The 14,923-nt window shown below is 34.4% G+C and overlaps 3 protein-coding genes across 5 annotated transcripts in view; 2 read left to right on the top strand and 1 right to left on the bottom strand.

Moving 5' to 3' along the window:
• The window catches only part of LOC109058986 (CAP-Gly domain-containing linker protein 1-like), a 66,755-nt gene extending 55,168 nt beyond the window's left edge, over positions 1-11,587 (bottom strand). For 2 of the 3 annotated variants that reach the window (XM_042733206.1, XM_042733208.1), the window contains exon 1: positions 10,919-11,587. The gene's annotated coding sequence lies outside the window, so the exon portion shown is untranslated. The remainder of the gene's footprint in view (positions 1-10,918) is intronic. The other variant, XM_042733207.1, reaches the window with a different exon arrangement.
• LOC109058980 (dual specificity protein phosphatase 26-like) lies at positions 4,074-5,846 on the top strand. The gene is made up of 3 exons (XM_019076178.2): positions 4,074-4,252; positions 4,492-4,703; positions 5,644-5,846. The coding sequence occupies exons 1-3, from the start codon at positions 4,074-4,076 to the stop codon at positions 5,844-5,846; spliced, it is 594 nt and encodes a 197-aa protein (XP_018931723.1).
• On the top strand, positions 9,188-13,371 carry LOC109058979 (RING finger protein 122-like). Its single transcript, XM_019076175.2, has 6 exons — positions 9,188-9,439; positions 10,109-10,263; positions 10,812-10,857; positions 11,599-11,640; positions 11,752-11,832; positions 13,096-13,371. Exons 2-6 carry the CDS (start codon positions 10,154-10,156, stop codon positions 13,156-13,158), a joined length of 342 nt encoding a protein of 113 aa, XP_018931720.2. The 5' UTR covers positions 9,188-9,439; positions 10,109-10,153; the 3' UTR covers positions 13,159-13,371.
• Positions 13,372-14,923: the final 1,552 nt, after the last annotated feature.

Raw genomic sequence — 14,923 nt, 5'->3', positions numbered from 1 at the left:
GACAGGGCCTACCTGTTTTCAGCAGATCTCCTGAGAAAGGAGCTGTAAAAAATAAATTGAGATGGTTTTTGGTACTTATACCACAAATATATATTATTAAGGACATCAAAACCTAAAATAAAACTACAGAAAGGTGTAAAATATGTGACCTTTAAAAATTCTTCGAAACATTTGGGATAAAGTAAGTCAGCAAAATATATAACACTGTTCTAGTGGTTTTTGGATATTTTAATTAAAAAACCTTACTTATTATGCCTTTAATAACAAAATTATGATTTATTTTTAATAGATTCATTTATTATATTTATTTACTCACCCTGGGGTTGTTGTAATATCACATTACCTTTCTGTTTCAGACCGCAAAAGGATAAAAAAAAAAAAAAAAGTCCTGCTAGCGCTCCTCTGTAATGGTAATTAAAAGTGACCAACTTCAGGCCTTAAAATTAAACGGTGCATTATTGTGCCATCCCAAAGAGGCACAAAATCACTTTCACTGAGTTTTACATTAAATGTTCCCTCCTGGTGGAATGACCTGCCCAATTCAATCCAAGCAGCTGAGTACTTCTTCAAGAATCGGCTAAAAACATATCTTTCCCATCTTTACTAGACCCTCTAACTCTAGCACTCTCTATTCTAATTCTGTTCTTTAAAAAAAAAAAAGAAACTTTCCCCTTTAATTCTTGCACTCAATTCATTTACTAACTGCTTGTTTTCTTTTTAAAAATAAACTAACATTTGTATTCTATCTTTTTGTTTGCTTTTATTTATTATACAATTAACAAAAAGCAAAAAAAAAAAGGCCTCTAAAACTCACTTGCTCTATTCTTTTTCTATTCTATCTGTTTTCCTTTTATTTATTATATAATTAAAAAAAAACCTTGCTATGTGTATTGCGTTAGGCTAACTGAGACATGAGTTAGAAATTTTTTTAGCACTTGCATATTGCTCTTTTGTTGATTTTGATTGCTTCTATAATCCTCATTTGTTAGTCGCTTTGGATAAAAGTGTCTGCTAAATGACTAAATGTAAATGTAAAATAAGATGCAAAACTCACAGAATGATCACATACGACTTAGCCACTGTGTGGTTATTTTGCAATAAAGGGAAAAATGCTTAAAAAGATCTAACCTGATTAGAAATGTACTTTGTTTTAAAATGTTAAGTTATTTTTAAAAGTAAGGCATTACAATGTTGCATAGACGTTGGAACAGGGGGGGACGGGGAGGGCGGCCGCCCCCCCTCTTTTTCCCCACCCCACCCCTCTAGGGTCAGCCAGCTGTTTTTTTTTCGTTGTTTTTGTTTTTCCGTATATATATACCATATATATATATATATATATATATATATATATAATATATATATATAATATATACAGAAGGTGAATTAAAATGTGTTTGATTTAAGCCTACATTTCAAAATTTTTCGTCATAAAATTATATCGCGCATAAAGCTAACTAACGCGATCGTTAAAAGGTGTTTTCAACAACAATACACTTCCACTTGCATGTATTTGACAATCGGAATATCAGATATTTCAATAGCTAAACATTTGTGAATATTCTTAATAAAAAAGGAAAAATTACATAAAAGCAGATCATCATTCATTCATTCATTTCAGGGGTACTATTTAATTACCATTTGTGCATTTCATTCATTGCGCCTTGACACCAGTTCAAACTGAGTTCCCAAAAGTCCGCGTAAGAAAGCATAACACGTACAGACTCCATGTAGGCATATGATTCGCTCTTTTGTTGTTCTGTTTTCTTTCAGGATCAAAAATACAACAAATGAAAGCGTTTATCTGTATTTCCGACTGATGAGAACTATGCATATACATTCATAAAGGCAGTCGATTTTGTGTATTTCATGAGATATTTTATTCTAATTGATCAGTGATTCAAGCACTGATGGACCAAAGAGCTGCCATTTCGACATTCAATAAAAACTTGAAATATAAATTCTCAGAAAATGCATTTAATACCAATATATTGAAACGTCTGTTTTATATACTCTATTAATAAAGGAGTTCAGACATTGGAAAAATATCAGTCCACATGCGTTTTTATATTTAATATGAGGAAATAGACTGCATGCAAACAAAAAAAATCTTAACTTTTTAGGTAGCAAAATATTTTTTAGTAATTCTGTCAATTACACTAAGGTTATTACATTGTCTGCTATATATTTGCTTCTTATTTATTAAATATGGGCAATTGATTGATAAAACATTGATCAAAATTAAGATACAATTTTTACAAAACGAATATCTTTTAAAAAGAGTTTTCTATAAAACAAAACTTAATGAAGTCGTCAAAATCATGTTTTAAAAAACAGCGCCGTTGCTAGGAGGGCGCCAGCGCCGCTGCCTTTCAGCGCCTATGCCTCGCGAGTGGATGATACCCCTGAAGACGCCTAGCAATGGTATACCTTTAGTGGTAGTATACCTTTAGTTAAGTTATACCTGAAGAGTTTTCGTAAAGAGACAATGTTATCGGGAAACGCAGCCCAGGTATGATGCGTTTCATGCGTTTCATGCGTAATAGAGATTCCAAAGCGCTCTTCTTTGGTCAGAACCTTGGAGAGCGATCGCGGATAGGTCTGTCCTATGCACCGAAACTTTTAACAATGCAACAAAATATTTAAAGAGCATCAAGCTATTAAAATCTATATTATGTATACGCACAGATAATATAACAGTAATAAATAGCCTGTTATATACTATAACAGGCTATTTATTAGGTTAAGCAGTGATCAAATAAATTTCAACTCAATTTCATGACAATTTGTAACTATTTTTCATTTTGATGAATTTTAATTTAAGGCCCACCCACGATTGGTCACCCCTCCAAAACCGGAATCCTGGCGCCGTGCCTGGGCCACACTGAGCTGTGCGTAACGGCCACAGACGTGAAGTGAACGAGACAGAGGCTGTCCTGTACTGTCTGAAATGGTTAACTCTGTGGCGATGCATGTGCAAAACAGATTTAACTAATCATAAAGTCAATCAGGATACATAACACAGCCTACTATAGGCCTACACTAACACCCCCCCCCCCCCCCCCCCCCCCAACCCCCAAAGAATCCCGCCCCCCCTCTCACAATATAGTTCCCACGTCCCCTGGTTGGGGAAAGTTATTTTTAAAAGTAAGGCATTACAATGTTGTGTTACTCCCTAAAAAAGTAACTAACAGTGTTACTTAGATACTTTATATTTAAAGTAATGTGTTACATTACTTTTTAAATCTGGGCAGGGCTTTCTTGTTTGTTTTTAATATAAAAAAAGTTATTTTACAAATGTAAAAGCCCTTTCACAAGCCTTTTCCCTTTCAGGCTGAAGGAAATGTAAATCCATGTCTGTACAGAGGGTGCAGCTTAAGCAAATTGCATGAAGAATATGACGCAGGAAAAGAAAGTTCAACACTATGCAGCAAGAACAAAAATGAAACAAATGTAATTTTTGCTTAGTATGGTTGAATTGGATCATCGAAGGTCAGTAGCAAAGACATTGGTTAATAAAATAGGTTTAAATATAGAAATGGTATTTGTCTTAACATATTTAATTATTGCAGATTTGTATAATAGTCTGCATTTGACTGTTTTTATTTATTTTGAGGAATACTGAATCTGTTTTTGGGAAGGTGAGATGAGTAAATGCATGTTGACATTTAGTCTAGAACTACAGTAACATCATGTTCACACAGCGCACACAATTCCTCTGCACTTAGTCCCGATTTCTCTCAACATGGCAACACACGAGCTGTAAGTCAATACATGGGAAACATGTTACTTTAATAGTTAGCCTTCTTAAAAAAAAAAAACAATCTGTTTACATAATTTGCATTACTTGCAATGAATTACCCCAACACTCTTTATGATGTAAATATATAAAATAGAACTGTATTGGTTGTTCTTGTTTTCTTGATAGTATAAGTAATGATTATTTGTTTAACCTGAAATATGTGTCAACATTTTTAATTTTGGGGTTAACTGTCCCTTTAATTTTTTCTAACTGATCCTTTTATTTTGTATACATTTTCAGTGTTATTTTATAGCTCCACTGAAGGCCAGTCCAGATGGCTTTCATGTCCAGACTGTCCCGGTCACGGAGTAATTCCAGGTCTCCCAGCAGAAAGGACTCAGAGAAAGGCTCTCCTGTACTAACTGTTGCTGAACTTGAGCGTCTGCTGTACACTGGGAAAACCGCCTGTAATCATGCAGATGAAGTGTGGCCAAGGCTCTACATAGGTGACCAGTGAGTACTGGTAGCCCATTAATATAAGTAGTTTGGCCATATTCAGGATGCTGAACACAAGATTATGCATGAGTTGCTCATACAAAAAACTAGTAAAAAAAAAAAAAAATAAAGATATGTAACTTCATGAATCATAAAATGCTTTGCTTTGAATAATGCATTTAACAAAGCATGAAAAAGCAGTACAAGAGTGAAATTTTATCCTGTACCGTGTACAAATTTCTCACATAAATTTGCAGAGAAATTGCCTCAAACCGCAAAGAACTCGTCAAGCTCGGGATCACGCACATCCTCAACTGTGCTCAGAGCAAATGGAGAGGTGGCGCAGAGTATTATGCTGGCATGAACATCACGTATCACGGCATTGAAGCCCACGACTCGCCCTCTTTCGACATGAGTGTCAACTTCTACCCAGCAGCCGAGTTCATTCACAGAGCCCTATGTACTGGAGGTCAGTTCATAAGTGGCCTTTTTCTTTCAACCTGAAGTTTCTAAAGCAAAAAGGGGTTTACATGTTATGTGATGCTATATAGTGCATTATTTCCCACTCACTTTTTCATCAGCATTGATTCCAGAAGTATTTTTTCCATTCCCTTTTCCTATAAAAATTCCTATGGGGTTTGTTTAAGTGAATCACAAACTTTATTTGAAGCAAAATTGGAGGGAAAAAAAGGCACAAGATTACACAGCTTTAGTGAAGGAAAGGACTACAATCCCATGAAACACTGTAAATGATAAACGATTTAAAAAACCATTGTGAAATATAAAAGTAGTTATTTGTCAGTGGTTAATTATATCTATAGAAACAATATATTTTAAGCTTATTGTAAAATGTGCATATAAAAATATTTAAGCAGTTTGAGAGGGTGGGTAGGGAGACGGACTGGATTACATCATTCGTGGTTCTTCACAGGAGTGTGTGCCATGGTTCTCTGATTGGTGATATTTTCCGTACAGTACAGTTTTTCACTAATGAACATGACTATGGATAAAAATAATACAAACACATGGCTTAAACAAAAATTTTGGCTATCATACTATTAAAAATGTATTTCTTTGTCGGCGCCAATAGCTTGGTTTTCTTTTCTTTTATATGTTATTCCTGTGGTGTTATGTATGTGTACTATGTGTGCTTATATTTGGCTTGCATTGATATTCTGAAATTCAAAAAAAAAAAAAATTGAAAGTGTGCATATGATTGTGGTTCAAAAATCCACTAAGACCACCAGTACATTTTTTTCCATTTCTCTGTTTTTTTCTAATTTATGGTTTTGATCACAAATTCAATTAGCAGTATAATAATTTGAGTAAAAGTCGGAAAATGTACATGAATTTGAGGATGTTTTATTATTTGCCGTGTCACTCTTTTGACACCGTGACTTATTTTGCAGGAAAGGTTCTTGTACATTGTGCCGTCGGGCTGAGCAGATCTGCTACGCTGGTTCTCGCCTACCTCATGATTCGCCAGAACATGACTTTAGTAGAGGCCATCAAGACCGTGAAGGACCACCGTGGCGTCACGCCAAACCGTGGTTTCCTACGGCAGCTCAGCGGTCTGGACAGCGTACTGCACGCCAGCCGCAATGCAACATAAAGCCAAGGGTAGCATCTGAATTTCAACCGTTCTGGACCAGGCCTTGACCTAATGTGTTTGTATTGCAGTAAATGAGAGCAGAGTGTCTTTAGAGTTTATTCCAGCTGTCCTCCTGCGGTCAGTAGAAATGCCTTATTACATCAGGACCTCTAGAAATGTGTGTAATGCCTTATTCGCTGTTAAATGTCATGTGACCACCCACTGAAATGTTGCTGTAGCTTGCTCAGAGTTAATCACCACAGAGAATGACACAAGTGTTTTCGTTAAAAGGTGCCATTCTCACAAAACACGTTTTTGTGTTTAAAATGCAAGTTTAATTAGAACAACACAAGGCGTAGACAAGTTTAAAACAGTTTGTCATGTGCAAGACACTGCAAACACAACCGTCCAAAATGCGTCCGTCTAGCGCATGTTTACAAAAAAAAGAATGTAAAAGCAGCGCAGTGAGCGCACGTTTTTACAACACCCATGTCATGCGCGGGATACTACGAAAAACGCAATGGCAGCAGTCAAATACGTTTACATAATGCTACAGGAAAAACAGCACCATACAATGCAAAAATGTGTTCTGTGTGAACAATCCATTAGCAACTGCCACAGAACCACATCAATCCCTTAAAAAATCTAGTGACCACATAGAATTGGCACCACAACCACCTAGCAACACCCTAGCAACCACTCACTTTAAACACTTTTGTAATCACCTAGACAGCAAAGTTTTTCACACAACTGCTAAATTTCCCTATGATGCAGTGTTATAATGTTTGAAAGTATGATCCATCGGTTTTGCATTCGTTACAGTGAATCAGATCATGTGATATGACACTGAGCTCAAGTGTACATGAGACTTTATGCAAATTGCAGTCAGTTTTATTACACATTAACTTATTGACGTGTGCTTTGTATAAATACTAAAGATGTCATGTGAAGTATTCTACATGTTTGAAGTTGTCTCTTTTAACTTGTTTTGTAAGGTATTGTAATATAGAGTAGCTGTACTGTACACAAGAAGTGCAGTCTTCTTGTACAGCAAATCCTCAAGTACAGTACAATGTACCGACTGTAGCTGAATGAATTGCATTGTGCTAGTATTATTGTCATTTCTGTACATTGGTATTATTGGGGACAGCTGTTTACTGTATTTGTGTATGTGTTCGTCGTCATTACATCTAACAAATATTCACTGCAACAGCTAGAGCTGAACTACTGCCAGGACTGCAAATCCCTTCCACTGTTCGTGGATCTAAACTACACACCAGTTTGTGTCTTAGGAACAAGTGTTGATCGCTCAGAGATTAAACTTGTTTTGGACCAAATTTCTTTGAGTGGGAGCATGCAGCTGGAGACAAAACGTTCAACAAAATTTAAAAACATTGTTATTTTATTTATAATGTACGTGAAATCTAATAAACATCATTTCATTTTCCAAGTTGCTTTTGTGCTTGATTTGGATATGTCTGTTTGTCCATAGCTGTTTAAATTATATTTCCAGCAAAACAGTTTTCATTTTTTTTTATTACACAAAATATGACATGAGAAACGGCCATGTATTGATGATTTATTTTATTAAACTTAAAGGCAATATTGTAGCCTACAAAAAAGAGGTATATCCGCAAGTGTTTTGATTTATTTGTGCAGTGTTTTGTTAAATTTTGAGAAGAATAAAATGCTTTGTGCACATTAGTTTATTTGCTATTTACTTGATTAAAAAAGTAATGCAGGACTGTGGGAATGAACTCAAGTCTCAAAGTAAAAACTGAATTTAGATGCCAGTGAAGCACTAACATGGCACACAACTTCAACACGGATTGAAGTTAAAATGTCTTTATTATGCTTTTCTCTTTACAAGATGTTAATTGGTGTGAATTACTCATTGTGATGTTTTTATCAGCTGTTTGGACTCTCATTCTGATGGCACCCATTCAATCCAGAAGATTCTTTGGTAAGCAAGTGATGTAATGCTAAATTTCTCCAAATCTGTTCTGATGAAGAAACAAACTCATCTACATCTTGTTTGGCCAGAGGGTGGCACATTTTCAGCAAGTTTTCATTTTTTGGGTGAACTATAAATTCCTTTAAAACCCTTATTATAGCGAGTCCAAGTCATACATAATGTAGTGCAAGTTGCGTTAGCAAATGTTTTGATTTTCATAATGATTAAGTATTCGCAATTAAAATGACTGACTGATGAAATATGAACTCTGCCCTCACTGTCCCTGTGACGGTTGACTTTGTAGTGGAGAATTCTGCTCTGAATGTTGCACTCTGGTGTCATTTAACCTTTGTTAAAGCCTTGTTTGTCAGAGAGCAGAGCTGAATGTTCCCACAGAACCACTGAATGTTTAGGGCTGTTTGTGAAGAAGTTGGTGAGGGAGCATGGAATCAATCATTTGTTATTTGAAAATGTTGTTCAAAGACAAACTACTAAAGGTCTACAGAAATATTTACAATCAGCTAATTAATTTCAGTAATTATTTAGTTAAAAAGCAATAAAATAAAATGCTAAAATTTATATCGTCACATTTTGCATAGGCCCAACATATGATCTTTTTTTAAAAAATCCCAACACAATAGTTGAATATCCAGCATAACAAGAATGTGATCAAAATTGAAAATTAAGAACAACTCTTTATAATTCTGTCATAAAGTCATGCAGCTAGGAGGAACACTCTCATAGCTTTATATTAAATATTAAATGAATCTTCAGTGAACTCACTCTGGTGTCTAATGTCAGACTTGTTAGCAGGGTGTGAAAAAATATCCCACTGAGTCAGCATGACCAGCGCCCAGGATACAAAGCCACTGGCCCAAATTTGCCTTTAACCAGGTCAGACTTCTGTCCAAACATGCCTTTTAAATCTCCTTTTTTTTTCTTTTCTTTTTTTTTAAATGCTTTTGTTTAATGTTGCAAAAAAAAAAAAAAAAAAAAAAAAAAAAATAATAATAATAATAATCAAGACATCTTAGATAAAAACATAGTTTTTAAATATTTGTTCTTGATTAAATGGAAAACAAATTAGGAGGCTTTGACTGTCATTATTTGATTTTTGTTTTTCAGATAAAACATTTTGGGAAAAAAAGTCAAGAAATGTTAATGCCGTTTTTTAAATATCAGATAACAAATAATATTAGATAAATTAATAATTCATGCAATACTTTTTTATAGCCTATACTTTAGGTCACAAATGTAATATAATAGAAACAGATACCATATCATATTATATTATTACTGTTTCTTTTTATAATAGTGCAATTTAATTTGATGAACATGAGAAGTTTTATAGAGAGTGAATCACTGAATAATTAATGAATCGTCTGGTATTTAGGCCCCGCCTCCTGAAGTACAGGCGGGGTTTATTGTTTTCTCGCGCATGTGGATATTTATGTCTGTCTGCGGTCCGTTACATTGTTTGATCTCCGTGATCCGGTCGAGACTTTATTTCGTTGATTTTTCCAGGCTCTCAGTACTGTAGATGTAACTAAACAGTCAGAGATTGATTTGAGTCGTCTGACGCTCGGTCCGTGAGAACCAACAAACCCGAGTATGAAGGATAAAAACTGAAGTACAGACACTCAGGAGCCTGTTTATAATGGTGAGGTATCGTTTTAAATAAATATTTAATGTTTTCTTTATCTTTCAGATTAATCCAAAGGTCCATAACTTTAATCTGTTAATAGTACTAACATGCTTGAAAAATAAATGCTGCCAAATTTTAATGCTTTTTCTTCGGGTTTCTAAGCTTAAAAATAGCTAAATGTGACCCTGGACCACAAAACCAGTCATAAGGGTAAATTTTTCGAAATTGAGATGTCTAAATAATCTGAAAGCTGAATAAATAAGTTTTCCATTAATGTATGGTTTGTTAGAATATGACGATATTTGGCTGAGATACAACTATTTGAAAATCTGGAATCTGAAGGGGCTAAAAAAAAAAAAAAATATCGAAATATTGAGAAAATCGCCTTTAAAGTTGTCCAAATTAAGTTCTTAGCAATGCATATTACTAATCAAAAATTAAGTTTTGATATATTTACAGTGGGAAATTTACAAAATATCTTCATGGAACATGATCTTTACTTAATATCCTAATGATTTTTGGCATAGAAGAAAAATCAATAATTTTTACAATGTATTTTTGGCTATTGCTACAAATATACCCCAGCGACTTGAGACTGTTTTTGTGGTCCAGGGTCACAAATATTACCCTAGGCTTGTTCACGCTCTTATTGTTGTGTATCAATCAAGTGTTGCCTATTTTCAGGGCTTCTTTCTTCATCTTCAGGAAATGATTCATATTTAAAACACCATGCCTCCAGTGACCTCTCAGGAACTCCCTCTCAACATCTATGTGGTCATCTTTGGGACTGGGATCTTTGTCTTTGTTTTAAGCCTGATTTTCTGCTGCTTCTTCATAAGGTGAGTGTGACTGTAGTTACCAGAACAGCCAGTCTGGACTATGCAGATCCTGGGTGACGTTTCTAAAACTCTTCTTTATGACTGGACTTCATCAGTATTGTGCTGTAAATAATGCCTGTGACAGACTGACAGCCACGGAGCAGAAAGGACTTCCTCTGGCCTCACGCGCTTCCGAACTCGAACAATTCAGGACTAGATTGTATCTCTGTGCTTTTTGTTCACGATGCTATTTTTGACCAGAGGCTTTTTGTTAATGTCATGTCAAATACTGGGAACTACAAACCCTCCCTCACCAAATGTGTGTTTAGAAACATAAGACACAGTGCAGTCTTTGCCTATACTGCCATAGTGATGTCTAAAGAAAAAAATGACACTAAAAAAAAAAAATATATATATATTTATATTTATTTATTTTCATTAATAAATATAAATACATATATATATATATATAAAAATATATATATATTTTCATACTATTCATACTTTTTAAAGTTTGAAATATTTATTTATTTTCATTAATGAATTGTACGGCCTGTTTTTCTTTGTAGTAAATTGAGACATCAGGCTCGCAACGTGAGAGCTGGATACAAGATGGTGAGTGTGTGATGTGGGATTATATCATAAAATATTTCATCAGAAAGTATTTGACACTTACATCACCCTTAAAAACCTGTCAGATGCTGCAGGTGACTAATGTCCCTTTTCTTCATGTTTGAAGTCTCACTTTGAAGCTGCTGGTGTTTTGGTGATTTTCAGTGGATGTATGAAGTCAGTTCTCCTCAAGTTCACACAGGTGTCCTATTAGAGGATCCACAGGTGTAGAAAATCACATTAACCTCAAACACATTACTTTTTAACTTCATCTTCAAACTTATCTTTGCCAACAGAGAAAGTGTGCTTGACACTTGCTGTGTTTTCTAAATCGCAGTGACCTTTTTGTGTCAAAGTCACCTTTATTCACAAAGCGCTTAATAAAAATAGAGAGTGTCTTAAAGCAACCTTACAGTATGAAAATAACAGAATCAATTTTGCAAAATTCTAATGTGAGATTCAGTTTCAGCTATAAAGCAGCTCTAGATAAGATAAAAGTGTCATTATTCAGCTCCAGTCAGTTCAGTACTGGTTTAATTCGGTTCAGTGCTCAGTTCAAATGAGTTCATTTCAGCTATAAGCAGCTCTAAAAAAGGCAACAATGTTGTTATTGAGCTTGAGTCAGTTCAATGTTCATTTAATTCAGTTCGATAATTGTTGTTGTAGCAAAATTCATAAGCTATGTCTATGAAGGGTCTATATATATTGTTAAAAAAAAATTAACGACTATGTTCTACATTACAGGTTGTATTTAAAGATGAAACAACACGGTTACATGCACACGGGGTAAAAGTTTTTGTCTATAAAGTTATTGAAAGGTTCAAATGATTTGAATACTTTGAAAATTTTGAAACTTTAAGGGTTCTGATTTTGCCTCATGTACATCGTGTTTCTCAGTTAACATGTGCAGTCTGTTTGGAGGACTTCAGGACAAAAGATGAGCTTGGAGTGTTCATGCCAACATGCCTTTCACAAGAGGTAAATCCCTCCAAAGTCTTTTGTCATGCTAATGCTATTGAAGAAAAGAGGTTCATTGAAGTGAACTCAACATGGCCTGTGCCTCACAACTGTGAAAGCCCATTCACCCCAAGAACAAGAACTAGAAAGATAACTCACGATAATTATCAACAGGGACTGAAATGATCTTTTTCACTCACCCGCCAATTTGGCTACTAAATTTTTATGTCACCAGCCATTCATAACTTCTGCTAGCTGAAAAAAATAAATAAATAAAACAAATAAACCAACAGCTCGAGGCTGTCTACACTGGACGTGACAAAGTGACCCTTGCAAATCATTTTGTGTCAGTACTAGGGCTGTGCGATATTGACAAAACAATAATATCTCAATATTTTCTGGAATTTTATCGATGAAGATAATTAGACAATATTTTGCTGAGTGTGTTATTGTGCTGATATCTTAAGGACTACCGTGGACAGCTGAATCCTAAAGTTTTTGATATATTTCATATTCTGTGTGATACAGCAGTGATCTAAATGAATCTTTTCCAATAAGTTAAATTGATTTTTACCTTTTATGGGCATTTTTATCTTTATAAAGCCATTTTTTTCTAAAAGTGTGCATCATCTTTTGAGTAAAATTCTTACATTTAATCAGTTAATTATAATAATAATACATTCAGGCTGTTACTAAACAAATGAAATCAGTATCAACAAAATTAATATTTGCATAAATTGCATATAGAGTGGCATTTAGATGTTTTTACATGTGTTAAAGCAGCTTCGAGGGACATGGAATGCTGTAACCTGCAGTTACAAAGGCATAAATGACGCTTTGATATTTTAAACATGAAATGTTGAATACTGATATATTTGAAATTATTTAAAAAATGAAAAGATACTTTAAGATACTTTTTGCCAGTAGGTGGCAGCAAGTCACTGTTAATAAGTAAATCATTGCGATTGAACCACACACAGACTGTAAAAACTGAACCGAATCATTTAACGTTTGATTCATTCGGGATCGAAACACCGTCATGTTTCTCAGAGACACAAAACAGTGCTGTGGCTGGGTTTGGAATGATTTTTGTTGAAAAAGGAAGTTAGAAAGGAAGAAAATTGGAAAATCAGACATAGGGTCACCCTATCGTTATAGCTGTGGTATGGACTTCAGTATTCTCATAGAATTAGAATGATTATTAAAACTTTATTGTTATAGTCTGAACAGGCTACAGTAGGCCTACTTGAAGTATAACTGTTAATAATTGTTTTGTCTTACCAGGTGTCTGGTGAAGTGGCTGGAAGTCAGATGTTCGTGTCCACTGTGCAACAACCCCGTCAGTGATGCTCTGGGACAAACGCACAGCACAAACCTGCTTGATGAACTACTCTAACCTCATTAAAGATACTTACAATTTAGTTTCTGGATCGGGCAACATTTCTACCTAATAATCTTGTACAATTCAAACAAAAGGCCTTTATTTAAAAGCACTGCTGTTGTAAAACATCACTTGTAATGTTCTGGTATAAAATGTGTGCAGAATGTTTACGTACAGTATTGTGGGTTTCTTTTTTTGGTGTCCTGTGTTAGAATGTAAGATAATTTGCAAGTATTCACTTAATGAATTTAATACATATTAACACTTAATTGTTGGATTTTAAAGGCATCATTTTTTACTTAAAGCAAAACCATTATTTTTTTTTTTTACTTTCATTGTTGTATTTTTTTCTAAATGTGTTTATATAGTTTTATTATATTTATTAAATATATTTTTTCTATTTCCTTTTTTAGTTTACTAGTTTTAATTATTTTAGTAGGTCAAGTTAAACTAAATGAAAAATAAAAAGCCAGTTAAGTAATGATATTTCAAATAAATGTTTTATGGTTTTGTTTTTAGTAAACCCTTTGAGAACCACTGCAGAAATGAATCCATTTTAGAACCAAAACAAACTTTAATGGGCTCCTTTTGAAGACTTCTATATTACAAGACCATATCAGCACGAGAAATGAAATCTCTCCGATTTTTTAACAACAATTGAGCTGAGCTATTTGTTCCAAGAAATGACAATACAAAAACCTGTTGAAAGGAATCTTGATCCATCTTTTAATCCTTTTAACAAATTGTATCCTGGGGACCGTCGGAATACATAAAACAGTACCATGACACATGGCATAAGCATCTCATGTAGGATTCTCATCTGCAAACTTGCTGCCGTAGATGGACTCTCCACCAGTTCATTATGGTTGGTGAAGTCGCCACCCTACATATCACGACAGCACGACATCAGTTTGAGCTGAAATCATTGTGTCCGGTGAGAGGACGGGGTTCAGATCTTACCTGGCACATGAATCCGGGGATGATACGATGGAAGCCAGAGCCCCTGTAGCCAAAACCCTTCTCACCAGTGCACAAAGCACGGAAGTTCTCTGTTTAGATATGGAGACATTAATGCATCAGAAGACAGTGTCTACATTTATTTATAAGAAACACATTTAATGTGGAAAGACATACCAGCAGTCTTGGGTACAACATCAGCTCTCAGCTGTTTCAAAAGGAGGGGAAAAACAAGAAACTGAAATTCAGCTTAGAACATGTGTGAATGTCAATGGATTTCTGTTGTCAGATATTTTTAACTGTAAAGTAATTGGCCATTTTAAGAACATCGGATTATATATATATTATATATATATGTATATGTGTGTGTGTATGTGTGTACACAAACTTATTTTATATGTGATTAATCGTTTGACAGCACACACACATATACATACATATATTATGTGTCAAACGATTAATCACATATACACGTACACACACATACATATATATGTTTTTCCATAAATATAAATACAAAAATATAAACAAATAAACACACACATACATACATATATATATACACACACACACACAAAAATCCGAATGTCCAACCAGTAATTTTTGCCTTCAATTTTAATGCAAAATTTTAAACAATGAACAGAGAAACATAACCAAAAGGCAACCACGATCAAATATAACACAAAATTAAATATATAAAATAAAAATAGCAAATTACTGCATATATATATATATGTGTGTGTGTGTGTGTGTGTGTGTATCTTGATAAGGCTT

This window comes from Cyprinus carpio, chromosome B10 (genome assembly GCF_018340385.1).
Source record: "Cyprinus carpio isolate SPL01 chromosome B10, ASM1834038v1, whole genome shotgun sequence".
NCBI classification, from domain to species: Eukaryota; Metazoa; Chordata; class Actinopteri; order Cypriniformes; family Cyprinidae; genus Cyprinus; species Cyprinus carpio.
This window is presented reverse-complemented; position numbering and strand designations above follow the sequence as displayed.